Raw genomic sequence first — 24,850 nt, 5'->3', positions numbered from 1 at the left:
AAAAATTAGCACCTACCTAAGATAATGTTTTCTTTATAAAAAGATAATATAGTGTAAAACATTAATAAATAAATAAATAGTAGACATATTAGGTATCGCCACGTCTGTAAGAATCTGCCCTATAAAAATACCCCATGATCTAACCCCTCAGATGAACACGGTAAAAAATTTCCATTTTAATAATTTTTTTTCCAATAACAAAGCAAGGGTTAACAGCCAAACAAAACTTAATATTTATTACCCTGATTCTGCAGTTTACAGAAACACCCCATATGTGGTCGTAAACTGCTGTATGAGCAAACGGCAGGGCGCAGAAGGAAAGGAACGCAGACGGAAATGCAGATTTTGATGGCCTTTTTTTTGGCACCATGTCCCATTTGAAGCCCCCCTGATGCACCCCTAGAGTAGAAACTCCCTAAATGCGACCCCATCTAAGAAACTACACCCCTCAAGGTATTCAAAACTGATTTTACAAACTTTATTAACCCTTTAGGTGATCCTCAACAGTTTATGGCAAATAGAGATGAAATTTCAGAATTTCTATTTTTGGTAACCTTGCCTCACAAAAATGTAATATAGATAAACCAAAAATCATATGTACCCTAAAAATAGCCACCTTATCCCGTAGTTTCCAAAATGGGGTCACTTTTATGGAGTTTCTACTCTAGGGGTGCATCAAATGGGACATGGTCTAAATAAACCAGTCCAGCAAAATCTGCTTTCCAAAAACCACACGGCGCACCTTTCCCTCTACGCCCTACAGTGTGCCCATACAGTAGTTTACGGCCACATATGGGGTGTTTCTGCAAACTACAGAATCGGGCCAATAAATATAGCATTTTGTTTGGCTGTTAACCCTTGCTTTGTTACTGGAAAAAATGGATTAAAATGGGAAATTTGCCCAAAAATTAAAATTCTCAAATTTCATCTCCATTTGCCAATAACTCTTGTGCAACACCTAAAGGGTTAACAAAAGTTTGTAAAATCAGTTTTGAATACCTTGAGGGGTGTAGTTTCTTAGATGGGGTCACTTTTATGGAGTTTCTACTCTAGGGGTGCATTAGGGGGGCTTCAAATGGGACATGGTGTAAATAAACCAGTCTAGCAAAATGTGCCTTCCAAAAACCACACGGCGCACCTTTCCCTCTACGCCCTACCGCGTGCCCGTACAGTAGTTTACGGCCACATATGGGGTGATTCTACAAACTACAGAATCGGGGCAATAAATATAGCATATAAAAGGAATTCAAGAGGGGCCTGGATGTATTTCTGGCGCTTAATAATATTACAGGCTATAGCTACTAGAGAGGGGTCGTTGATCCAGGGAGTTAGTCTGATTGCCTGATTAGAGTCGGGAGGGAATTTTGTGTTCTATATTAATAAACAGTATACATAAAAAACAAAAAAAAAAGAGAATCGCTTGGTCGTTTAACTCAATGCTTGGCATTGTGCTTCATGCATGCAGCTGTTCAGACATAGAAACCCATGCTACATATCCACCTTGTTTCCTTGTTACAGGGGCACCTGGATCCTGTTACTTTTACCTGTAGTGGTCTGTTAATATGCCACTATACTCATTACTGCTTTGTGTACATAACTACCAAATTTTCTAAAGCAGGGGAAAAAATGGCATTTCATCTAATAGAGCGAATACTAGTGAGAGTCTTCATTATAAAACCACTCACTAGTATCCAGGAGCAGCAGGGAGCGGTGACTGTAGTGTTGTGCTAATCACTCCCTGGTCTTCCCCCAGGGCAGGTCCCAGCGCAGCCCTGGGAATGGGGCAGACAGAAGAGACAGCCAGATCTGAAGAGTGGCGGTGCAGCTGGAGAGGTAAGTTAATTTATTTATTTTGATGGGGATCCGATCTAAGAGCTGGCATAGGGGTCTGATCTGATGCTAGGGTTTGCTTTGAGGTCTGATGTGTGGGTCTGATCTGTGGTTTCATATGGGAGTCTGATCTGAACTTTGATGAAGATTGGGGTCTAATTTGGGGGTCTGATGATTAAGGGGTCTGTACTGATGAAAAATATTTGTTTCGTATTTTCCTCTTCTAAAATGTAGGCACATAATTATCATCAGGTATATATTATAAAGCGAAAAATGTGGTAATTGAACGAAGTACTGTACATTATTTTACATAAATTGCAAGCATGAAAATGATGACACTTGAGACCACTTGAAATATAAATTTATGAAATTTCTAGGATCAATCACATATGTAAGCTGCCAAATGAAGTCCATAAGGAAAAAGATGTAAATTAACTCAAAATCAAACATGGCAGATACTGCAATTCACACTGAAATCATCCATCATCTTGCACTTTCTGCATTGCTTCTTTCAATTTGTCCATTATTGCAATATGCCCAGAATAGTTATTGGTTTTTAATTCTTCCAACATTTTCTGATATTCCAATGGTAAATCGTTCTGCTTTGCTCCCATACACATGACCTGCAGATAAAGTAAATGAAATCCATGTTTAAACTGCATAACCTACAGATATGAGAATATCTATTTACATGTAATACAATAATTGACAGACAGGAATAATACAGATACAGAAAAAAAAAAAAAAAAGGTCAATCTCAATCTATTGGTCGACCGATGTAATATCTACAGAGCGGCTGTGCGGCAGATGCTGTTGTGAGTGCATGCACTGTAAAGATTATACTACAAATATCTAATGTACTCATACAATATACATATTTCTGATAATTCTCATAGTTAATTCTGATTATGATATGTTTTGTGGCAATCACATTTAATAAGAATCATCACCATAGTAATTTATATTACTTTGGCGCCCTAATGGGGCATATGGACAAGGGTTTACCAGATTAGTTGCCCCATTTATGGTAACGCTATATACTACAGTTTGATTAAGAACATGCTCCTCTTTCTTCATACAGGAACCATGATAAAAGGGGAATACCATGGGAAATTAGACTCTAGCAATTCAACTTTACTTTAAGACTTTGGTTTATTTGATTGTAAAAGGATATTCCCATCCGGACACCCAGTACATGCCATAAATGTCCAATAGGTGCAGGTCCCACCTGTTATGTTGGCAGTCCATGCCCAACACCGCTCCGCTCCTTCTGGTGGGCACAGCTGCCGCATCTCCTACCGCACCAGATTTCCTTTGGTGTACCAGGCCACTGGGGTAGTGCTGCCAGTTTCCCACTCTTCAACACATGCTTAGGGTTGCTTCTGCTGTGGTCCCTCTAGCTCTTAAAGGGTCAGCTGCACAGGGAACCTAATCTTCTCCAACCTATCCCATCATAATGATCACTGTTATATCTGTTAATGATTTGACAGTGATCATTTTTGTAAATACAGTACAGACCAAAAGTTTGGACACACCTTCTCATTCAAAGAGTTTTCTTCATTTTCATGACTATGAAAATTGTAGATTCACACTGAAGGCATCAAAACTATGAATTAACACATGTGGAATTATATACATAACAAAAAAGTGTGAAACAACTGAAAATATGTAATATTCTAGGTTCTTCAAAGTAGCCACCTTTTATGTTGATTACTGCTTTGCACACTCTTGGCATTCTCTTGATGAGCTTCAAGAGGAAGTCAACTGAAATGGTTTTCACTTCACAGGTGTGTCCTGTCAGGTTTAATAAGTGTGATTTCTTGCCTTATAAATGGGGTTGGGACCATCAGTTGTGTTGTGGAGAAGTCAGGTGGATACACAGCTGAAAGTTCTACTGAATAGACTGTTAGATTTTGTATTATGGCAAGAAAAAAGCAGCTAAGTAAAGAAAAACGAGTGGCCATCATTACTTTAAGAAATGAAGGTCAGTCAGTCCGAAAAATTGGGAAAACTTTGAAAGTGTCCCCAAGTGCAGTCACAAAAACCATCAAGCGCTACAAAGAAACTGGCTCACATGCGGACCACCCCAGGAAAGGAAGACCAAGAGTCACCTCTGCTGTGGAGGATAAGTTCATCCGAGTCACCAGCCTCAGAAATCGCAGGTTAACAGCAACTCAGATTATAGACCAGGTCAATGCCACAGACACATCTCTAGAACAACTGTTAAGAGGAGACTGTGTGAATCAGGCCTTCATGGTAGAATATCTGCTAGGAAACCACTGCTAAGGACAGGCAACAAGCAGAAGAGACTTGTTTGGGCTAAAGAACACAAGGAATGGACATTAGACCAGTGGAAATCTGTGCTTTGGTCTAATGAGTCAAAATTTGAGATCTTTGGTTCCAACCACCGTGTCTTTGTGCGACGCAAAAAAGGTGAACGGATGGAATCTACATGCCTGGTTCCCACTGTGAAGCATGGAGGAGGAGGTGTGATGGCGTGCGGGTGCTTTGCTGGTGACACTGTTGGGGATTTAGTCAAAATTGAAGGCATACTGAACCAGCATGGCTACCACAGCACCTTGCAGCGGCATGCTGTTCCATTCGGTTTGCGTTTAGTTGGACCATCATTTATTTTTCAACAGGACAATTACCCCAAACACACTTCCAGGACGTGTAAGGGCTATTTGACCATGAAGGAGAGTGATGGGGTGCTGCGCCAGATGACCTGGCCTCCACAGTCACCGGACCTGAACCCAATCGAGATGGTTTAGGGTGAGCTGGACCGCAGAGTGAAGGCAAAAGGGCCAACAAGTGCTAAGCATCTCTGGGAACTCCTTCAAGACTGTTGGAAGACCATTTCAGGTGACTACCTCTTGAAGCTCATCAAGAGAATGCCAAGAGTGTGCAAAGCAGTAATCAAAGCAAAAGGTGGCTACTTTGAAGAACCTAGAATATTACATATTTTCAGTTGTTTCACACTTTTTTTGTTATGTATATAATTCCACATGTGTTAATTCATAGTTTTGATGCCTTCAGTGTGAATCTACAATTTTCATAGTCATGAAAATAAAGAAAACTCTTTGAATGAGAAGGTGTCTCCAAACTTTTGGTCTGTACTGTATATTTGATTAACCAATTCCCACCGTTTAGGAGAAAATTCATCCCCACTTACCTCATTGTTGTCATTCGGTCTCCCCTGGTTACGGCCACTGCTCTTCTCCCGAATCCCGGTGGCCGCGCTTGCGCAGAAGACTCCTTTTCTCCCGGCCGGGCCGCTCGCTGAACACGCACGCAGCCGCGATGGTGACTTCTTCCTGGCCAGAAAAGTACAGAGCCGCGAACGCGCACGCCGGGTCTGTACTATACTGGCCAGGAATAAGTCACCATGGTGCATGCGTGGCGGCGTTCGCATTCAGTCCAGCGCGCGGCCCGGCCGGGAGAAGACTTCAATCAAGATGAAGCCCGCCCCCAGCCGGAATCCAGGAAGTGAACGGCGCACTGGCAGCAGGTAAGTATGAAAATGCAAAGTGGGATAACCCCTTTAAGGCACCCTTTCCCTGTAGGAAGGTGCCTGAGCATTTGATTCTAGTTCACTAGTGTCCTGCAAAGGTGTGCTGTTTCTTTGTTTTCTGCCCATGTACAAACTTCTGCTTGTTTCCCAGGAGGTTGCCTGACCCTGAGCTTACCTCAGACTGTTTATAGTCTACACGGACTCTGCCTGTCTTGACTTCAGCCTGCCCTGAATTCATTACTGCCTGATCCCTCGGTGCTCCACACCAATGTTTATTGACTCCTGTAGGTCATCCGTCAAGTAAACAAAGACCACTCCAAGAGGCAGCAGCCTGTGGGTTCCCCTGCATCGAAACCAGATCACTTTACAGACGTTAAAAGGGTGAATACCAGAGGGGCCACTTAGATAATGCTCTTAGGAGTAGCCCCAAACCAAATCTGTTTAAATGACACAGCAGATCCACATTTGCATGGTAACACCATCTCTGAGAGCCGAACCTATCACAAGAACCTGGTCCTGCAGTGTATGTAGAGCAAGCTGCAAATGTGTGCCCTCTTCCATTTAATTCAATAGCTAAGCCAGCGTTTGGCTATTTTTTAGATGTCCCCTATCAGTGAATAGAAGTGTGGCCACATATGTGCGGCTTGCTCTCCAATCATGACGGGCCCCGTTCTTAACATAAGAGTGGGTCCCGGAGGTGGAACCTATCAGACATTTATGGCATAGCCTAACAAGCTGCCATAAATGTCCAGATAGGATAACCCCTTTAACAATGGATGCTGTACCAAATAGTTTTGTTTGGACTGTAACATGTGCCACTTGATAAAACAGTCATCTACAGTTAGCTCCATATATATTTGGACAGAGACAACATTTTTCTAATTTCTGTTCTGTACATTACCACAATGAATTTTTAACAAAACAATTCAGGTGCAGTTGAAGTTCAGACTTTCAGCTTTAATTTAATGGGTTGAACAAAATGATTGCATAAAAATGTGAGGAACTAAAGTATTTTTTTTAAATCAATCCCTTCATTTCAGGGGCTCAAAAGTAATTGGACAAATTAAATAATTGTAAATAAAATGTTAATTTCTAATACTTGGTTGAAAACCCTTTGTTGGCAATGACTGCCTGAAGTCTTGAACTCATGGACATCACCAGACGATGTGTTCCCTCCTTTTTAATGCTCTGCCAGGCCTTTACTGCAGCTGTTTTCAGTTGCTGTTTGTTTGTGGGCCTTTCTGTCTGAAGTTTAGTCTTTAACAAGTGAAATGCATGCTCTATTGGGTTCAGATCAGGTGCCTGACTTGGCCATTCAAGAATATTCCACTTCTTTGCTTTAATAAACTTCTGGGTTGCTTTGGCTTTATGTTTTGGGTCATTGTCCATCTATATTATGAAACGCTGACCAATCAGTCTGAAAACCCCAGAATTGTGTCACATCATCCATAAACATTAGGGACCCAGTGCCACTGGCAGCCATTCATGTCCCAGCAATCACAATGCCTCTGCCGTGTTTTACAGATGATGTGGTATGCTTTGGATCATGAGCTGTACTGTACCATACCTTCGCCATACTTTTTTCTTTCCATCATTCTGGTAGAGGTTGATCTTGGTTTCATCTGTCCAAAGAATGTTCTTCCAGAAGTGTGCTGTTTTTTTAAGATGTTTTTTTTTTTTTTAACAAAGTCCAATCTAACCTTATTATTCTTGAGGCTTATGAGTGGCTTGCACCGTGCAGTGAACCCTCTGTATTTACTTTCATGCAGTCTTCTCTTTATGGTAGATTTGGATATTGATACGCCTATATCCTGGAGAGTGTTGTTCACTTGGTTGGCTGTTGTTAAGGGGTTTCTCGATCATCCACCACTGTTGTCTTGCGTGGGCGTCCAGGTCTTTTTGCATTGTTGAGGTCACTAGTGCTTTCTTTTTTTCTCAGGATGTACCAAACTGTAGATTTTGCCACTCCTAATAGTGTAGCAATTTCTCAGATGTTTTTTTTCTGTTTTCGCAGATGAAGGATGGCTTGTTTCACCTGTATAGAAAGCTCTTTTAACTGCATGTTTCCTTCTCAGCAAAATCTTCAAAATGCAAGCACCACACCTCAAATCAACTTCAGGTCTTTTATGTGCTTAATTGAGGATGAATGTCACGGTGGGGAGTGGAGGGAAACGCTACACCGTACAATGTAGGTTGGCGGGATATGCCACTACGCCTGGAAACTGGAATAAAAGGGAGCAGGTCACCTTTTAACAAACCCCTAAATCCTAGCCCTGACCTCCTAACTGTATGAGCGAACCCTAATGGTGGAAGGGCTAATACCCGGAACCTCGGGCCCTACTAACCCTAGAGATCCCTGGCAATAATGTCAGGGCTAGGAGACGACCTGTTCATCCATGACATGGATGAATCGGAGTCTCCAGCAGGCCTAGCAACAAGGAAAGAGACAGACAGTAGCATAAACCAGATTGGCAGGTAAGCACCCAGCGCAAATAACACACACACTGAAACAACAGCACTTACCTGCCACAACAACTGGATGAAACAACAACTGCTACTGAGTAGTGGTTTCCCCTCCAGGAAACCCTGGAGCCCACTTCCACAGGCAGGTGGTCAACGCGGTTCCCCCCTCCGAGGAACCCAGGAGCCCTCACCGGAGGCACAACACACAGGGAAACGCCTTGCATACATACTGGACGAACAACACCAAAAGAACAGACATGAAACTACAACAAGACGTACACCACACCCTGAACATAAATCCACACTAAACTTCAACACAGGTAAGGTAGGGAACATGGAGGATACATAAGGGATGACAATCTATGTCTAACAAGGTGGCCCTCAATCTGGACAGATGGTAAGGTCCAGGATGGCAGTATAACTCCAGTTCAGAAAGAAGCAAAGTTCCACTAACCTCAGGCTCCAAGCCCAAATACTATAAGAGCCCACACCCAGCTCCACCTTTCTCACACTTTAACACCATACCCACCAGAATGGGAAGGGACAACAACCTTAAAGGGGAAGTATGTAAACATGCTAAAAACTACACGTTGCCACCGGCAACAAGCATGCACAGCTAAAGTGTCACGGTCCACTACCACCAGACCATGACACAGCCGTGACAATGAAATAATGAAGGTATTGCCCACACCTGCACATGAAACAGCCTTTGAGCCAATTGTCCAATTACTTTTGGTCCCTTTAAAAACAGGATGCCATATGTAAAGGAGCTGAAACTCCTAGACCCTTCATCCAATTTTAATGTGGATACCCTCAAATGAAAGCTAAAAGTCTGGACTTTGTATCCATGTCCATTATATAACTATAACTTATGAATATGTTTTAATAAACAGGTAAAAAAAAAAACTACATTTGTGTCAGTGTCCAAATATATATGGACCTAACTGTACTTTTTGGAAATGGTGTAGTAATCAAAAAATTGGCAGCACACATAGAAGTCAACCAGGAGAGCCATTATGAGAGCTCATGCACACAAATATATTTTTCCAAGTCCGTTCAGGTTTTTTTTGTGGATCGTATGCGGAACAATTTCCTTCAATGGGTCTGCAAAAAAAACGGAAGTTACTCCGTGTGCATTCTGTTTCCGTATGTCCGTTCCGCAAAAAAATAAAAAAATAGAACATGTCCTATTATTGTCAGCATTACAGACAAGGATAGGACTGTTCTATTAGGGGCCAGATGTTCCGTTCTGCACAATACGGAATGCACACGGATGTCATCTGTATCTTTTGCGGATTCGTGTTTTGCAGACTATAAAATACATACGATCGTGTACATGAGCCCTAAGCCATTGTGTGAGCTTCATGACATGTAATACACACACTGATCATGGATTACAGTGACGGACGACAGGAAATTCAGAAGCAAATCATTTTGTTCCCCTTTAATGGGTCATGGTGAAAAGAAAAACATTTTCCTGGTCCATGTTAACCCTTATAATACCAGAATATAAGATATATATTTTACCTGCTTGTATTGAGGAGATGTCAGTCCATAAATACATTTATTCATTTTATAGCACCGGCAGACAAGCTCTCCATTTGGTGTCTGAACATTGATCTCTATCGGTTGATAAACGCCACCAGCCACTCCCTCTTGGCTAGAAAATCAGATAATCATGTAAAGCCAATTATAACAAGTGCTGATCAGAGCAGAGGAAACAGTCATTTTTGCACACAACAGAGTACGTCCTGGATGCTTTTACAGTTCACCCTCAAATCACATGGTGTGTTTTAGGAAGTTTACCATGTAGCTTGTAAGGTCTCGTGGGTAGGGACCTTTCTTTCTGTATCAGTCTGTCACTTATTTAGTTCATGTTTAATGAATCTGTTTTTCTCTTAACTAACTTGGGTCAAGTTCACACTTCAGTTATTTCTATCAGTTATTCTGAGCCAAAATCATGTGCGGGTAAAAAACACAGAACAGATGCAGATCTTTCTATTATACCTCATCTCTGTGGAGGCTTCACCACTGGTTTTGGCTCACAATAACTGAAGTGTGAACTTGGCCTTACTTAAAGGGATTATCCAATCCCTATAATGACCCCCGAGAATGCCCAGGCCCCTCTTTAAGAGCAAACTTACCTGCTCCCTGGCCACCGCTGCATCTCCCCTTCTCACGGAACAAAACATCCGACGATGGGGGGGAGCAGCCAATAGCAGGCCGCGGCAGTGACCAGTCTCCCTAGAATCGCGGGTGACGCTAGGGAGGCTTGTCACCGTTGCGGTCTGCTATTGGCTGCTCCTCCCCGTAGCCAGATGTTTTGTTCCGTGAGACGGGGAGATGCAGCGGCGGCCGTACAGGCATCAGAAGTGACATGGGTGCCGGGAAGCAGCTAAGTATGCTCTAGAGGTGGGGCCCGGGCATTCTAGGGGGTCATTAAAAGGATGAGGATGTCATCACAGAGAACGGCAAGCCACAAGATCGCAATCTTTTATAAAAAGAAAAAAGGAATTTACACTTTACTTAAAGGGGTTGTCTGGGTGTTTAATATTGATGACCTATCCTCAGGATAGTTCATCAATATCTGATCGGTGAGGGTCCGACTCCTGGCACCCCCGTCAATCAGCTGTTTGTTGAGGCCTCATCCTAGCCCAGTGACATCATGTTCATCAGTCACGTGACCTAGGCGTGACTAATGTGGATGGGGCTGAGCTGCAATAGCAATGGACAGTACTGTGCTGTGCAAGCTGCTAGGAGGCCGAGGCACTTACTGAAGCACCGCAGCCTCTTCAAACAGCTGATTGGCAAGGGTTCCAGGTGTTCGAACACCACCGATCAGGAATTGATGATCTATCCTGAGGATAGTTCATCAATATTAAACACTCAGAATACCCCTTTAACTCATACAGGAGAGCGGATCCTCGGAACATGATATGCAAGGGTCCTTTAACTGTGTTAAATGAGCATAAATCCTTACACGTCCAGGGAATCCAGGTTGGAAATATTCATTTTCCATACAACTCCCCAAACCTTGTCACCCTCACTTTCAACTACTGTCGCCGCTCCTCCATGCCATCGGGAGTTCAGTTTGCCTTTGTGGTTACCAAATGCAAGCTTGAAGTCCTGAAATAAACAGCAAGTAAAAGACCTCATTATAAATCATTGCTGGGAACGGTTTCTACTGTCGCACAACTATTGCATATAACACAGCCGGGCTTTCTTTTATTAGGGCTAAATACAGTCAGGTCCATAAATATTGGGACATCGACACAATTCTAAAATGTTTGGCTCTATACACCACCACAATGGATTTGAAATGAAACAAACAAGATTTGCTCTAACTGGAGACTGTCAGCTTTAATTTGAGGGTATTTACATCCAAATTATGTGAACGGTGTAGGAATTACAACAGTTTGCATTTGTGCCTTCCACTTGTTAAGGGACAGAATAATAATCATAAATCAAACTTTCACTTTTTTATTCTTGGTTGCAAATTCTTTGCAGTCAATTACAGCCTGAAGTCTGGAACGCATAGACATGACCAGACGCTGGGTTTCATCCCTGGTGATGCTCTGCCAGGCCTCTACTGCAACTGTCTCCAGTTCCTGCTTGTTCTTGGGGCATTTTCCCTTCAGTTTTGTCTTCAGCAAGTGAAATGCATGCTCAATCGGATTCAGGTCAGGTGATTGACTTGGCCATTGCAGAACATTCCACTTCTTTCCCTTAAAAAGCTCTTTGGTTGCTTTTGCAGTATGCTTTGGGTCATTGTCCATCTGCACTGTGAAGCGCCGTCCAATGAGTTCTGAAGCATTTGGCTGATTATGAGCAGATAATATTGCCCAAAACACTTCAGAATTCATCCTGCTGCTTTTGTCAGCAGTCACATCATCAATAAATACAAGAGAACCAGTTCCATTGGCAGCCATACATACCCACGCCATGACACTACCATCACCATGCTTCACTGATGAGGTGGTATGCTTAGGATCATGAGCAGTTCCTTTCCTTCTCCATACTCTTCTTTTCCCATCACTCTGGTACAAGTTGATCTTGGTCTCATCTGTCCATAGGATGTTGTTCCAGAACTCTGAAGGCTTTTTTAGATGTCATTTGGCAAACTGTAATCTGCCCTTCCTGTTTTTGAGGCTCACCAATGGTTTACATCTTGTGGTGAACCCTCTGTATTCACTCTGGTGAAGTCTTCTCTTGATTGTTGACTTTGACACACATACACCTACCTCCTGGAGAGTGTTCTTGATCTGGCCAACTGTTGTGAAAGGTGTTTTCTTCACCAGGGAAAGAATTCTTTGGTCATCCACTGCAGTTGTTTTCCGTGGCTTCCGGGTCTTTTGGTGTTGCTGAGCTCACCTGTGCGTTCCTTCTTTTTAAGAATGTTCCAAACAGTTGTTTTGGCCACGCCTAATGTTTTTGCTATCTCTCTGATGGGTTTGTTTTGATTTTTCAGCCTAATGATGGCTTGCTTCACTGATAGTGACAGCTCTTTGGATCTCATCTTGAGAGTTGACAGCAACAGATTCCAAATGCAAATAGCACACTTGAAATGAACTCTGGACGTTTTATCTGCTCATTGTAATTGGGATAATGAGGGAATAACACACCTGGCCATGGAACAGCTGAGAATTGTCCCATTACTTTTGGTCCCTTGACAAGTGGAAGGCACATATGCAAACTGTTGTAATTCCTACACCGTTCACCTGATTTGGATGTAAATGCCCTCAAATTAAAGCTGACCGTCTGCAGTTAAAGCACATCTTGTCCGTTTCATTTCAAATGCATTGTGGTGGTGTATAGAGCCAAAAATGTTAGAATTGTGTTAATGTCCCAATATTTATGGACCTGGCTGTAAATGTCAGGCGAAATAAGTTTGTGAGCAAAGATACTGTTTGTGAAACCAGGTGACATCAGCCTATGTTTGGTACAATTCTCATTTCTGCTTCGATCAGCCATACATGATGTTTTTTTTTCAATAGGCTCTCGGTATACGAAGCTGCAAAACACTGGAAGGTCTCTTAAAAGAAGTAAAAATTAAACTTCCCCCACACTCCGTGGTGTCTACTGGTTGGGTTGTATATGCTGCTATATGAGCAGAGGAAGATTTGTAAGGCTCTGTCCATAGAGAGTCGAAGCATGGGCATGAGACTCCAACAAAAGCGTTGAGTGTCACGTGTTTCTGGGGTAAATTTGAAGATACTTTTGTACACCAAGCCTGGAGACATACTGATGCAATGACGTCACTGGAGGCCTCTGTGGGACCTGTGGAAGCCTAAGTACAGCTTTACAAGCCTTGTAATGCCTCTGATGTCAACGTGATGTCATCGGGAGGAGGAAGCAACACAGTAGGAAAATGTCACGTGACATTACAAATATACAATCACTATTAGTAATTAGTCAACTGATGCTGTAAATGACAAAACTGGAATAGCCTTTTAAGGGCTCATGCACACAATTGTGTTTTTTGTCCACATCTGATCCACATTTTTTGAGGGTCAGATGCGGACTCATTCACTTCAATGGGGCCGCAAACCATGCGGACAGTACACCGTGTGCTGTCCATATCTCTATAAAAATAAATAGAACATATCCTCTTCTTGTCCATTTTATGCACAAGGATAGAACGGTTCAATAGAGAGCAGGACGCTCCGTTCCGCAAAATGCGGAATGCATACGGCCGGTATCCGTGTTTTGCAAATCCGCTATCTGCGGACTGCAAAAACGGTAACGGCCGTGTGCATGAGCCCTACGTATGTTTCCCTCACAGGTTTAACAGGGCGTGTGGCTGCCCAAAAGTCTTTGAAAGCGGGACAATCATTTACATATATAATAGAAAATACACTCTGTCCTACATATAGAAATATTTGTGCCACATATTTACTAAATTGCTGCCTACTCCCTCTTATAAAGATTGTTCCAAGCCGAGGCTTTAATTGTAGTAATGTCTACATCTGACACAAGTACTGCACAGAAGGAATACGGATATATACCGCATGTGCAGTTTTAGTGCTGTAGTGGGCAGTGCTCCTAGAAGTACGTCTATATAGGACCACCCGTGCTTTAGGTTGTTATGCTGACGCGGTTCTTTATATCAAGACATCCATAAAACACTGTTAGGCACCTTTCACACGAGCAAGAATTTCCGCGCGGGTGCAATGTGTGATGCAAACGAATTGCGCCTGCACAGAATCCGGACCCATTCATTTCAATGGGTCTGTGTACATGAGCGGTGGTTTTCACGCATCAATTTTGCGTTGCGTGAAAATATCAGCATGTTCTATATTCTGTGATTTTCACGCAACGCAGGCCCCATAGAAGTGAATAGGGCTGCGTGAAAATCGCATTGCATCCGCAAGCAAGTGCGGATGTTATTTTAACAGACGGTTGCTAAAAGATGTTGTTTGTAAACATTCCGTTTTCTATCACACGCGTGCAAAACGCATTGCACCCGCGCGATAAAAACTGAACGCGATCACAGGCACAACTGAATGACTTTGCCTGCAAAATTGCGCAGTTTTCACTGAACGCATCCGGACATAATCTGGACACGCTCGTCTGCAAGGGGCTGTGCTGTGGCTCACAGTTCTCGGGTCCTGATGAAATAGGAGCGAGAAGGGGGCAGCTGCTGAAGGAAATGACAGGTAATGTGCGCAACTGTGACTGCCCCTATGATGTCACTAAAACACCGCAATAATTAAGATGGTCATATTGCCGCTTCTTAATCCCTCAGTATATCGTGAACAGAGGTACATTGCCCAGCACTACACCACCGTGGATCACAAAATACAGATGCGGTCAGTGTGCATGCCCCACTTCATTGCGGACCCATTGACTTTAATGCGTCTGCGGTCCACAAGTATAGGACATATTCTAACTTTTGCGGAGTGGACATATGAATGCGGAAAGCACACAGAAGTCACATATTTCTTTTCACCGTTTTTAAACTCATTTTTTTGCCGACTGACTGAAAGAGGACCTGTCATGGGTCCAGACTTTATAAGATAAGTAGCACCTTAGGTAGGGCATAAAGCAGCGATCCTATAGTGCTTATTATTATACCTGGGTTCCGCTCCGTTCGCCCGCTGTGCCCTCCGGTATTATTCCCGCTCAGTATGCTAATTACTAGCATCGGTACAGGGAGGAGGAGACTGCCCTGTTTCTCACTGGGCGTCTCCTTCTCCCTGGCTGTAGCGCTGTCCAATCCCAGCAGAGAGCATCACAGCCAGGGAGAAAAACCCCTGCAACGCTCTGCGCTGTGATTGGACAGAGCTACAGCCAGGGAGAAGGAGACGCCCACTACTTCTCATTATAATACAAGGCGCCAAAATCAAAACAGCCATGGCAGCAGTGGGGGCCACCCTATAAGGTAACACCCTAATTAGACTTTTGCAAAACTGATCCTCTTTAAATGGGGCTGTGGTTTACATTTTGCAGACATATTCTATCTTTTTGTGAAACGGACATACAGATACAGAAAGCACATGGGTGATCCATGTGCTTTCCGCATTCGTATGTTCGTTCTTTAACCGCCTCCCGACCGCTGAACGCACGGATGCGTCCGGGAGGCGGTTGATTCATTCCGCCTGGACGCATCCGTGCGTCATCTCGCGAGACGCAAGATTTCGGACTGAGCCGGCCCGCGCAAGCGCATCGCGGGCCGGCAAATGAACGAGAACAATTTTGGCACCAGCCTGCCAGCCAATGATCGTGGCTGGCGGGCTGGCGATTTTTAAAATGTCAAATCAGAAGCCATCTAACACATCATATTAGTAAATATGATGTGTTAAATGGCTTCCCTGCTCCTCTGCTGGTCCTTTTGGTCGGTTGGTTCCAGCAGAGGAGCAGGCTTCACAGTGAGTAGCACCAAACACCACACATAGCCCCAGATCACCCCCCTGCACCCCAATTAACCCCTTGATCACCCCTTCTTGCCCCTGTCAATCACTAGTGAAAGGGAAAAAAGTTTTTTTTTCACTGGTATCGACTGTTAGGCCTCTTTCACACGGACGTCATGTTTTTTGCCCGGATAAGAGCCGGGTGCGTTGCGGGAAAATGCGCAATTTATCTGCGCGAGTGCAAAACATTGTAATGCGTTTTGCACTCGCGTGAGAAAAATCGCGCATGTTTGGTACCCAAACCCGAACTTCTTCACAGAAGTTCGGGCTTGGGATTGATGTTCTGAAGATTGTATTATTTTCCCTTATAACATGGTTATAAGGGAAAATAATAGCATTCTGACTACAGAATGCATAGTATAATAGTGCTGGAAGGGTTAAAAAAAAATAAAAAAGTTAACTCACCTTATCCTCTTGTTCGCGTAGTTCCCGGTCTGTTGTTTGCTAGCTGTGGGTTTGGGCTGAATGACCTGTGGTGACGTCAGATCACATGCTCCAATCACATGGTCCATCACCGTGGTGATGGAGCATGTGATCTGACGTCATCAAAGGTCCTTTAGCCCAAGCCCACAGCTAGCAAAGAAACAGACCGGGAACGAACTACGCGAACAAGAGGATAAGGTGAGTTAACTTTTTTATTTTTTTAACCCTTCCAGCACTATTATACTATGTATTCTGTAGTCAGAATGCTATTATTTTCCTTTATAACCATGTTATAAGGGAAAATAATACAGTGAATAGACTGTCACCTAGAACCCATGCGTGAAAATCGCACCGCATCCGCACTTGCTTGCGATTTTCACGCAACCCCATTCACTTCTATGGGGCCTGCGTTGCGTGGATTATCGCACCGCAACGCACAAAGAGGAGCATGCTGCGATTTTCACGCAACGCATAAGTGATGCGTGAAAATCACCGCTCATGTGAACAGCCCCATAGAAATGAATGGGTTAGGATTCAGTGCGGGTGCAATGCGTTCAACTCACGCATCGCACCCGCGCGGAATACTCGCTCGTGTGAAAGGGGCCTTAGGTTTTAGGATAGTTTAGGCCCCTTGGTTAGGTAGTTTAGCGATCGGTTAGCGCCCAGCCCACCGCACCGCAGTCCGTTATTCGCTGATCAGCGTATCGCTAATCAGCATTTGTACTTTTATAGTATCTGTAAGTGATTAAAACTGATCACAGTCAGATCTATAATAGTATTAGTGTCACTTTAGTTCACCCTCCACCCAAAACGCAGTGTTTGCCCGATCAGGCCTGATCCGTCGCCCACATGTGCGTTCACCCACGCCCGCCCCAGTGACAAAATATTTATTTATTTATTTATCACTGCACATTCACTTTACACGCGCTGCGGCGATAAAAAAAATCAGTTTTGATATTTTTATCAACTGCAGCGGCCTCCGGTACTTCGCTAGCCTCCCATTTGTAAGACAGGCTTGCTTTTTTTCTTGGGTAGTCTCAGGGAATACCCCTAAGTTTAGTTGCCCAAATGTCAAACAAGGGGTATTCTTCTGAAGAGGCCTACAGGCTTCTGACCCAGTCGGATGAGGAATGGGAACCCTCATCTGATGAATCCAGCGGGTCAGAATACGAACCTGTAGAAAGCAGTGGCTCTCTGACTCAAAGTTCGGACGAGGAGGTTGAGGTCCCTGATAGCACCAGGCGTACCCGGCCCCGTGTCGCTAGACCACAGGTTGCGCAGGATCCGCTTCAAGCGCAGCAGAGTGGGGCTGGCGCTGTCGGATTACGTGGTGAGGCATACACCAGCAGCGCAGCCCATCCTGGACCTAGTACCAGCACTGCCGTACAACATGGTGAAGTGGCGAGCACCAGAAGGGCAGTTGAAGCTGGTACGGTGGCTCGTGCAGTAGTTACCCCATCACAGCCACCGCACAGACAGGCCCGTAGAGCCCCTAGAATCCCTGAGGTGCTGGCAAACCCTGATTGGCAGTCCCCAACTTCAGCCGCACCTGTAGTTCCCCCTTTCACCGCCCAGTCTGGAGTTCGGGTTGAGACAGCTCAGATCGGTTCGGCCCTGGGATTTTTTTGAGCTGTTCTTGACTGCGGAGCTCTGGGACTTAGTTGTGGCAGAAATAAATCGGTATGCCACACAATTTATAACCGCCAACCCGGGAAGCTTTTCTCCCCAGTCCAAGTTTCCGAAATTAAAATTTTTCTGGGCCTTCTCCTCAACATGGGTCTAACTAAAAAGCATGAATTGCGGGCATATTGGTCCACGAACCCAATTCATTACATGCCCATGTTCTCTGCTGCTATGTCCAGGGCACGTTTTGAGACCATCCTGCGTTTCCTGCACTTTAGTGATAACAGCACCTCATCCGCACCACCCTGCTTTTGACCGGCTCCACAAAATTCGGCCCCTCATAGACCACTTCAACCAGAAATTTGCAGATTTGTATACCCCAGAGCAAAACATCTGCGTAGACGAGTCCCTAATACATTTTACCGGGCGCCTTGGCTTCAAACAATACATCCCAAGCAAGCGCGCCCGGTATGGGGTCAAATTGTATAAGCTCTGTGAAAGGGCCACAGGCTATACCCACATATTTCATGTCTATGAGGGAAAAGATCAGACCCTGGAGCCGGTCGGTTGCCCTGACTACCTGGGGAGCAGTGGGAAGACAGTCTGGGACTTGGTGTCACCCTTATTTGGCAAGGGGTACCATCTTTATGTGGACAATTTCTACACAAGTGTGGCCCTCTTCAGGCATTTGTTTCTAGAACAGATTGGCTGCTGTGGCACCGTGCAAACTAGTGGCGCGGGCTTCCCCCAATGGCTCGTTACCACCCGTCTTGCAAGGGGGGAGAGGGCTGCCTTGTGTAACCAAGAACTGCTCGCGGTGAAATGGAGAGACAAGCGTGACGTTTACATGCTCTCCTCCATTCACGCAGACATGACAATCCAAGGAGTGGAATAAGGCGTGACACCCGCTATTTCTGTCCTGACTGCCCTGACCACCCTGCCCTATGCTTAGGGGAGTGTTTCCGGAAGTACCACACACAGGTACACCTAGCATAGGGATCACATCTCACCAGGACAGGCACACAGGGCTATTAGGGCCCATTTACACACAGAGCTGCTGCAAACCTCTCCTTTCACCTGGGACAAAGTGCATAACGCACTTCGCCACATCTTTGGGCGATTTGCGCTTTGCACATTGTCCCATGGGGAAGGAGAGGTTTGTTCTATAAAAGGTAAAAAAAATCACCAGTAAGTTAAAGTTTATATGTTCTGTTCAAAAGTCATTATAAAGTTAATAAAATTATTGCGTTGCAGCCTGGTTTTTTCTTTTTTGTTGTTTTTTTTACCTTCCAGGTGGACCGACCGATCGACTAGCTGTAGCACTGATGTGCATTCTGACAGAAGCATTGCGCTGCTGTCAGATTACACACAAGTCGGTGTATGCGGCGCTGCAAGACGAGATTTCTCCTCTGCAGTAAAAGATACGTTTGCCGAGGCATATGAGCTGAGGAGGTGGCGGTGTTCATATGCTTTGGCAAACACTTTGTATATAAATAAAAATTTTAAAATCCCGGCAATGATTTATTCATCCACATCGATTGATGTGAATGGAGAAATCGGGTTTGCCAGGGCATACGAGCTAAGTGGGTATGGATGTTGGGCGGAGCTCCTATGTCCTGGCAGATGCCTTTCCCCTCCTTTTTTTTTGGGCAGAGATTTTTTCATCCACATTGATTGATGTGAATGAAGAAATCTGTGCCGTTCATTTTTTTCTTTCAGCCCAGAGGTGAAACAGAAAAAAAAAATCTCATTACCTGTATGCTCAATATAAGGAGAATAGCAGAAACTCCTAATGCTGGCCATACATGTAATGATTGCGGAGACCCTCAAATGCCAGGGCAGTACAAACACCCCACAAATGACCCCATTTTGGAAAGAAGACACCCCAAGGTATTCGCTGAGGGGCATATTGAGTCCATGAAAGATTGAAATTTTTGTCCTAAGTTAGCGGAAAGTGAGACTTTGTGAGAAAAAACAATAAAAAAAAAAATCAATTTCCGCTAACTTATGCAAAAAAAATAAAAAATTCTATGAACTCGCCAGGCCCCTCATTGAATACCTTGGAGTGTCTTCTTTCCAAAATGGGGTCACATGTGGGGTATTTATACTGCCCTGGCTTTTTAGGGGCCCTAAAGCGTGAGAAGAAGTCTGGGATCTAAATGTCTAAATATGCCCTCCTAAAAGGAATTTGGGCACCTTTGCGAATCTAGGCTGCAAAAAAATTTATTGTTCTACATGTCTTTGATAAAAAAAAAAATGTTTGGGCAAAAAAAAAAATGGTTTGGGTAAAAGTTATAACGTTTACAAACTATGGTACAAAAATGTGAATTTCCGCTTTTTGAAGCAGCTCTGACTTTCTGAGCACCTGTCATGTTTGCTGAGGTTCTACAATGCCCAGACAGTACAAACACCCCACAAATGACCCCATTAAGGCCCTAAGGTATTCGCTGATGGGCATAGTGAGGTCATAGAACTTTTTATTTTTTGTCACAAGTTAGCGGAAAATTATGATTTTTTTCTTACAAAGTCTCATATTCCACTAACTTGTGACAAAAAATAAAAACTTCCATGAACTCACTATGCCCATCACAAAATACCTTGGGGTGTCTTCTTTCCAAAATGGGGTCACTTGTGGGGTAGTTATACTGCCCTGGCATTTTAGGGGCCCATATGCGTGAGAAGAAGTTTGAAATCAAAATCTGTAAAAAATGACCAATGAAATCCGAAAGGTGCTCTTTGGAATATGTGCCCCTTTGCCCACCTTGGCTGCAAAAAAGTGTCACACATGTGGTATCACCGTACTCAGGAGAAGTTGGGGAATGTGTTTTGGGGGTTTCATTTTACATATACGCATGCTGGGTGAGATAAATATCTTGGTCAAATGCCAACTTTGTCTAAAAAAAATGGGAAATGTCTTTTGCCAAGATATTTCTCTCACCCAGCATGGGTATATGTAAAATGACACCCCAAAACACATATCCCAACTTCTCCTGAGTACGTCGATACCACATGTGTGATACTTTTTTGCAGCCTAGGTGGGCAAAGGGGCACATATTCCAAAGAGCACCTTTCGGATTTCATTGGTCATTTTTTACAGATTTTGATTTCAAACTTCTTCTCACGCATATGGGCCCCTAAAATGCCAGGGCAGTATAACTACCCCACAAGTGACCCCATTTTGGAAAGAAGACACCCCAAGGTATTTTGTGATGGGCATAGTGAGTTCATGGAAGTTTTTATTTTTTGTCACAAGTTAGTGGAATATGAGACTTTGTAAGAAAAAAATATATAATAATCATTTTCCGCTAACTTGTGACAAAAAATAAAAAGTTCTATGACCTCACTATGCCCATCAGCGAATACCTTAGGGCCTTAATGGGGTCATTTGTGGGGTGTTTGTACTGTCTGGGCATTGTAGAACCTCAGGAAACATGACAGGTGCTCAGAAAGTCAGAGCTGCTTCAAAAAGCAGAAATTCACATTTTTGTACCATAGTTTGTAAACGCTATAACTTTTAGGCTACTTTCACACTAGCGTTCGGGCGGATCCGTTCTGAACGGATCCGCTCATAATAATGCAGACGGAGGCTCCGTTCAGAACGGATCCATCTGCATTATTTTTAGCTTATAACAGCTAGTGTGAAAATAGCCTCGTACGGATCCGTCCAGACTTTCAATGTAAAGTCAATGGGGGACGGATCCGCCTGAAGATTGAGCCATATTGTGGCATCTTCAAACGGATCCGTCCCCATTGACTTACATTGTAAGTCTGGACGGATCCGCACGGATCCGCACGGCCAGGCGGACACCCGAACGCTGCAAGCAGCGTTCAGCTGTCCGCCTGTCCGTGCGGAGGCGAGCGGAGCGGAGGCTGAACGCCGCCAGACTGATGCAGTCTGAGCGGATCCGCTCCATTCAGACTGCATCAGGGCTGGACGGCTGCGTTCGGGTCCGCTCGTGAGCTCCTTCAAACAGAGCTCACGAGCGGACAGCCGAACGCTAGTGTGAAAGGAGCCTTACCCAAACCATTTTTTTTTTTTTGCCCAAACATTTTTTTTTATCGAAGACATGTAGAACAATAAATTTAGCGAAAAATGTATATATGGATGTCGTTTTTTTTGCAAAATTTTACAACTGAAAGTGAAAAATGACATTTTTTTTGCAAAAAAATCTTTAAATTTCGATTAATAACAAAAAAAAGTAAAAATGTCAGCAGCAATGAAATAGCACCAAATGAAAGCTCTATTAGTGAGAAGAAAAGGAGGTAAAATTCATTTGGGTGGTAAGTTGCATGACCGAGCGATAAACGGTGAAAGTAGTGTAGTGCCGAAGTGTAAAAAGTAGCCTGGTCATTAAGGGGGTTTCAGCTAGCGGGGCTGAAGTGGTTAAACAGATAGAACATGTCCTATACTTGGCCACAAAATGCAGATCAGGGATCCAGTGAAGTCAACGGGTCCGCAAGAAACGTGGACGCAACACGGACGGTTTCTGGATCTTGTGAGTCCGCTATTTGTGCATGAAAACCTGACTTCAAAAACTCCCCACCCGATTCCCCCTACCCTATGTGACATATCTATTCTAGACGGACGGATCAGGGCTCATTCATACAGATGGATTACGCCTCCGCACAAGTCTATAGGGCCATACTCTATCTCCAAATACATCACATTTCACATGGTGCCAACAGGTTTTTGTTTTTTCTCAGATTTACTATGAACACGCCAAAAAAAAGTGGCATGCCCCACCGGACATTGTATTACGGAGCGCCATTGAGTGTGTATAAGCCCTTAAAGGGGTTTCCTGTGTCATCAATATCAGATCAGCAGGAGCCCGAAACCGATCACCACCGATCTGGCTGAGTTCACATCCCCGCCAAGGGGATCCGGCCGTCAGCAGGCTGGTTGGTCTGTGCTGGATCTCCTTGATGGAGATGTGAACTCAGCCTGAGCTCTTTCAGGAAGCCACTGCCAGAACCGTACAGAGGTGGAGGCAGAAAGCCGCAGAAGGCGCCTCCATTGTGTCCTGGCCCCACAGGAGAACTGCAGCTCAGCTCCCACTGCCAATGGTAACAGCTGCCGAGTCACCGTGATAAGCGCCCGGTACACCGCGCCCTGCCTCACTGCAGCACGGCCACGGAGTCACCGTGATAAGCGTACGGCGCCCGGTGCACCGCGCCCTGCCTCACCTTCAGCACGGCCACGGAGTGGAAGCAGGCAGACGGGTTGTCCAGAAGAATCCGCTCCCTCAGCAGGTTACTGCCATAGGCGAAGTAGTAGAAGGTGCCCAGTCCGGGCTGTAGTCCTGCCGTGCTCGTCCGCTCCATGTCGCCGGTGACAGTGCGGGAGGTTCCATCTGTCACCTCGGTCCTCTACAATAACCGGCAGTCACAGCGCCGCCCCCGGTGACTCACGGGGTCACCAGGCCCTGGAGCGCGCCTGTGACCGGGACTCCTGGGGATGACGCATGTACTAGAAGAGCCGCCTGTGCAATGCCCAGTGTGACCCAGCTTCACATGATGAGCGTGATAGTCACACGTGGGACCGAACAGCGGTGCACTTCTCACTTAACCCTTTCTACCACGGAGTTTTTTTAAATTTGCGTTGTTTTTTTGTTTTTGTTTTTCTGTCATATTCTGAACCCTATAACTTTTTTTGTTAGTTGTGTGCGAAGCTGTAGGAGGGCTAATTTTTTTTAATTTTGTGTGGGGCGATGTGTACTTTTCATCGATTACCATCTGCAGCATGTACAGCCTTTTGATCACTTTTTATAAAAAAAATTTGTGGGAGGAAAAGCGACCCAAAAGATTTTTTTAGTACGCCTTTTCCGTAAGGGATTAATACTTTTATATTTTGATAGTACGGGAATTTACGCACACGGCGATACCCATGATGTGTATTTTTATTTATTGTTACATTTTTTATTCTCATTTTGGTGAATGGGGCTGATTTGAACTTTTATATATTTTGTATTTATGAAAACTTTATTAACAATTTCTTACACCTTTTTATAGTTCCCATAAGCTCCATGGGAAAGACTGTGCAGTAGCCTCGTGTCATAGACTATGACAGGGGCTGCTGCACACAAGCTTCAGCTTCCCCATGCGGCGATCGGATGAGCACGAGCGTCCGGTTTTCAATGCACTCAGATGCCTTGGTCAGCTTTGACCATAACATCTGACTTGTTAAATGTCCGCGTTCGGCATTACCACCGGTTGTGGACATTAGCCGCCAGTGTCTGCTGTAGGAAACAGTAGGCACAGGTTTGCTATGGCGCCTGTTCTGCTTTAAAGGGGTTGTCTCATCATAGACAATGGGGGCATATCGCTAGGATATGTCCCCATTATCTTATAGGTGCAGGTCCCACCGCTGGGACCCGCACCTATATCGAGAACGGAGCCCCAGCAAGGTGGTGGCTGGAGGACTCCGGTCTGGCCACCACCAAGCCAACTTCCCATAGAAGTGAATAGGAGCGTATCGGGCATGCGCGGCCCCTGCTCCTATTCATTTCTATGGGGCCGACGTAAATAGCCTAGCCAGCTCTCGGCTATTTTCGCCGACCCCATAGAAAATTAATGGAGGGCGGCTGCGCATGCGCAGTGCGCCCTCCTTCACTTGCGGGACTCCGTTCTCAATATAGGTGTGGGACCCGCACCTATAAGACAATGGGGACATATCCTAGCGATATGCTCCCATTGTCCATGATGAGACACACCTTTTAAAGACCCGACATGTGATGTAATAGTACGTCACATGTTGGGAAGAGTTTAACCCCTTAAAAACCCAACCATACAATTATAACTTTAGAATTATCCTCTTTAGCTACAGTTATAACAGAGGATTGCAATTTAACCATGTTCTTCTTCGGTGAACCAAAGTTCTCATATAAAAATGGGTTTTCTGGGAATGACATATTGACGGGCTATCCTCAGGACAGGTCATCAATATGAGATCAGTGGGGTCTGACTCACCATACCCCGCAGAGCAGCTGTGTGAAGAGTAGGCGGCTCTCTGGTGAGCTCCTCGACCCTGTCACATCTTACCAAGCACAGCGCTGTACTTGGTGTTCTTGGGGTGGTCTTCTGGAAATGCCCA

General features: G+C 44.5%; 1 protein-coding gene across 1 annotated transcript; it reads right to left on the bottom strand.

Annotated features, from left to right (window-relative positions):
* Positions 1–2,174: 2,174 nt before the first annotated feature.
* On the bottom strand, positions 2,175–23,233 carry GGCT (gamma-glutamylcyclotransferase). Its single transcript, XM_044293888.1, has 4 exons — positions 22,945–23,233; positions 10,785–10,930; positions 9,332–9,464; positions 2,175–2,453 (listed from the first exon to the last, which is right to left on the bottom strand). Exons 1-4 carry the CDS (start codon positions 23,080–23,082, stop codon positions 2,307–2,309), a joined length of 564 nt encoding a protein of 187 aa, XP_044149823.1. The 5' UTR covers positions 23,083–23,233; the 3' UTR covers positions 2,175–2,306.
* Between the last annotated feature and the right edge of the window lie 1,617 nt (positions 23,234–24,850).

The sequence above is a fragment of the Bufo gargarizans genome, chromosome 5, assembly GCF_014858855.1.
Source record: "Bufo gargarizans isolate SCDJY-AF-19 chromosome 5, ASM1485885v1, whole genome shotgun sequence".
Taxonomy (NCBI): Eukaryota; Metazoa; Chordata; class Amphibia; order Anura; family Bufonidae; genus Bufo; species Bufo gargarizans.
The sequence above is the reverse complement of the archived record's forward strand: the minus strand, read 5'-3'. Positions and strand labels throughout refer to the sequence as shown.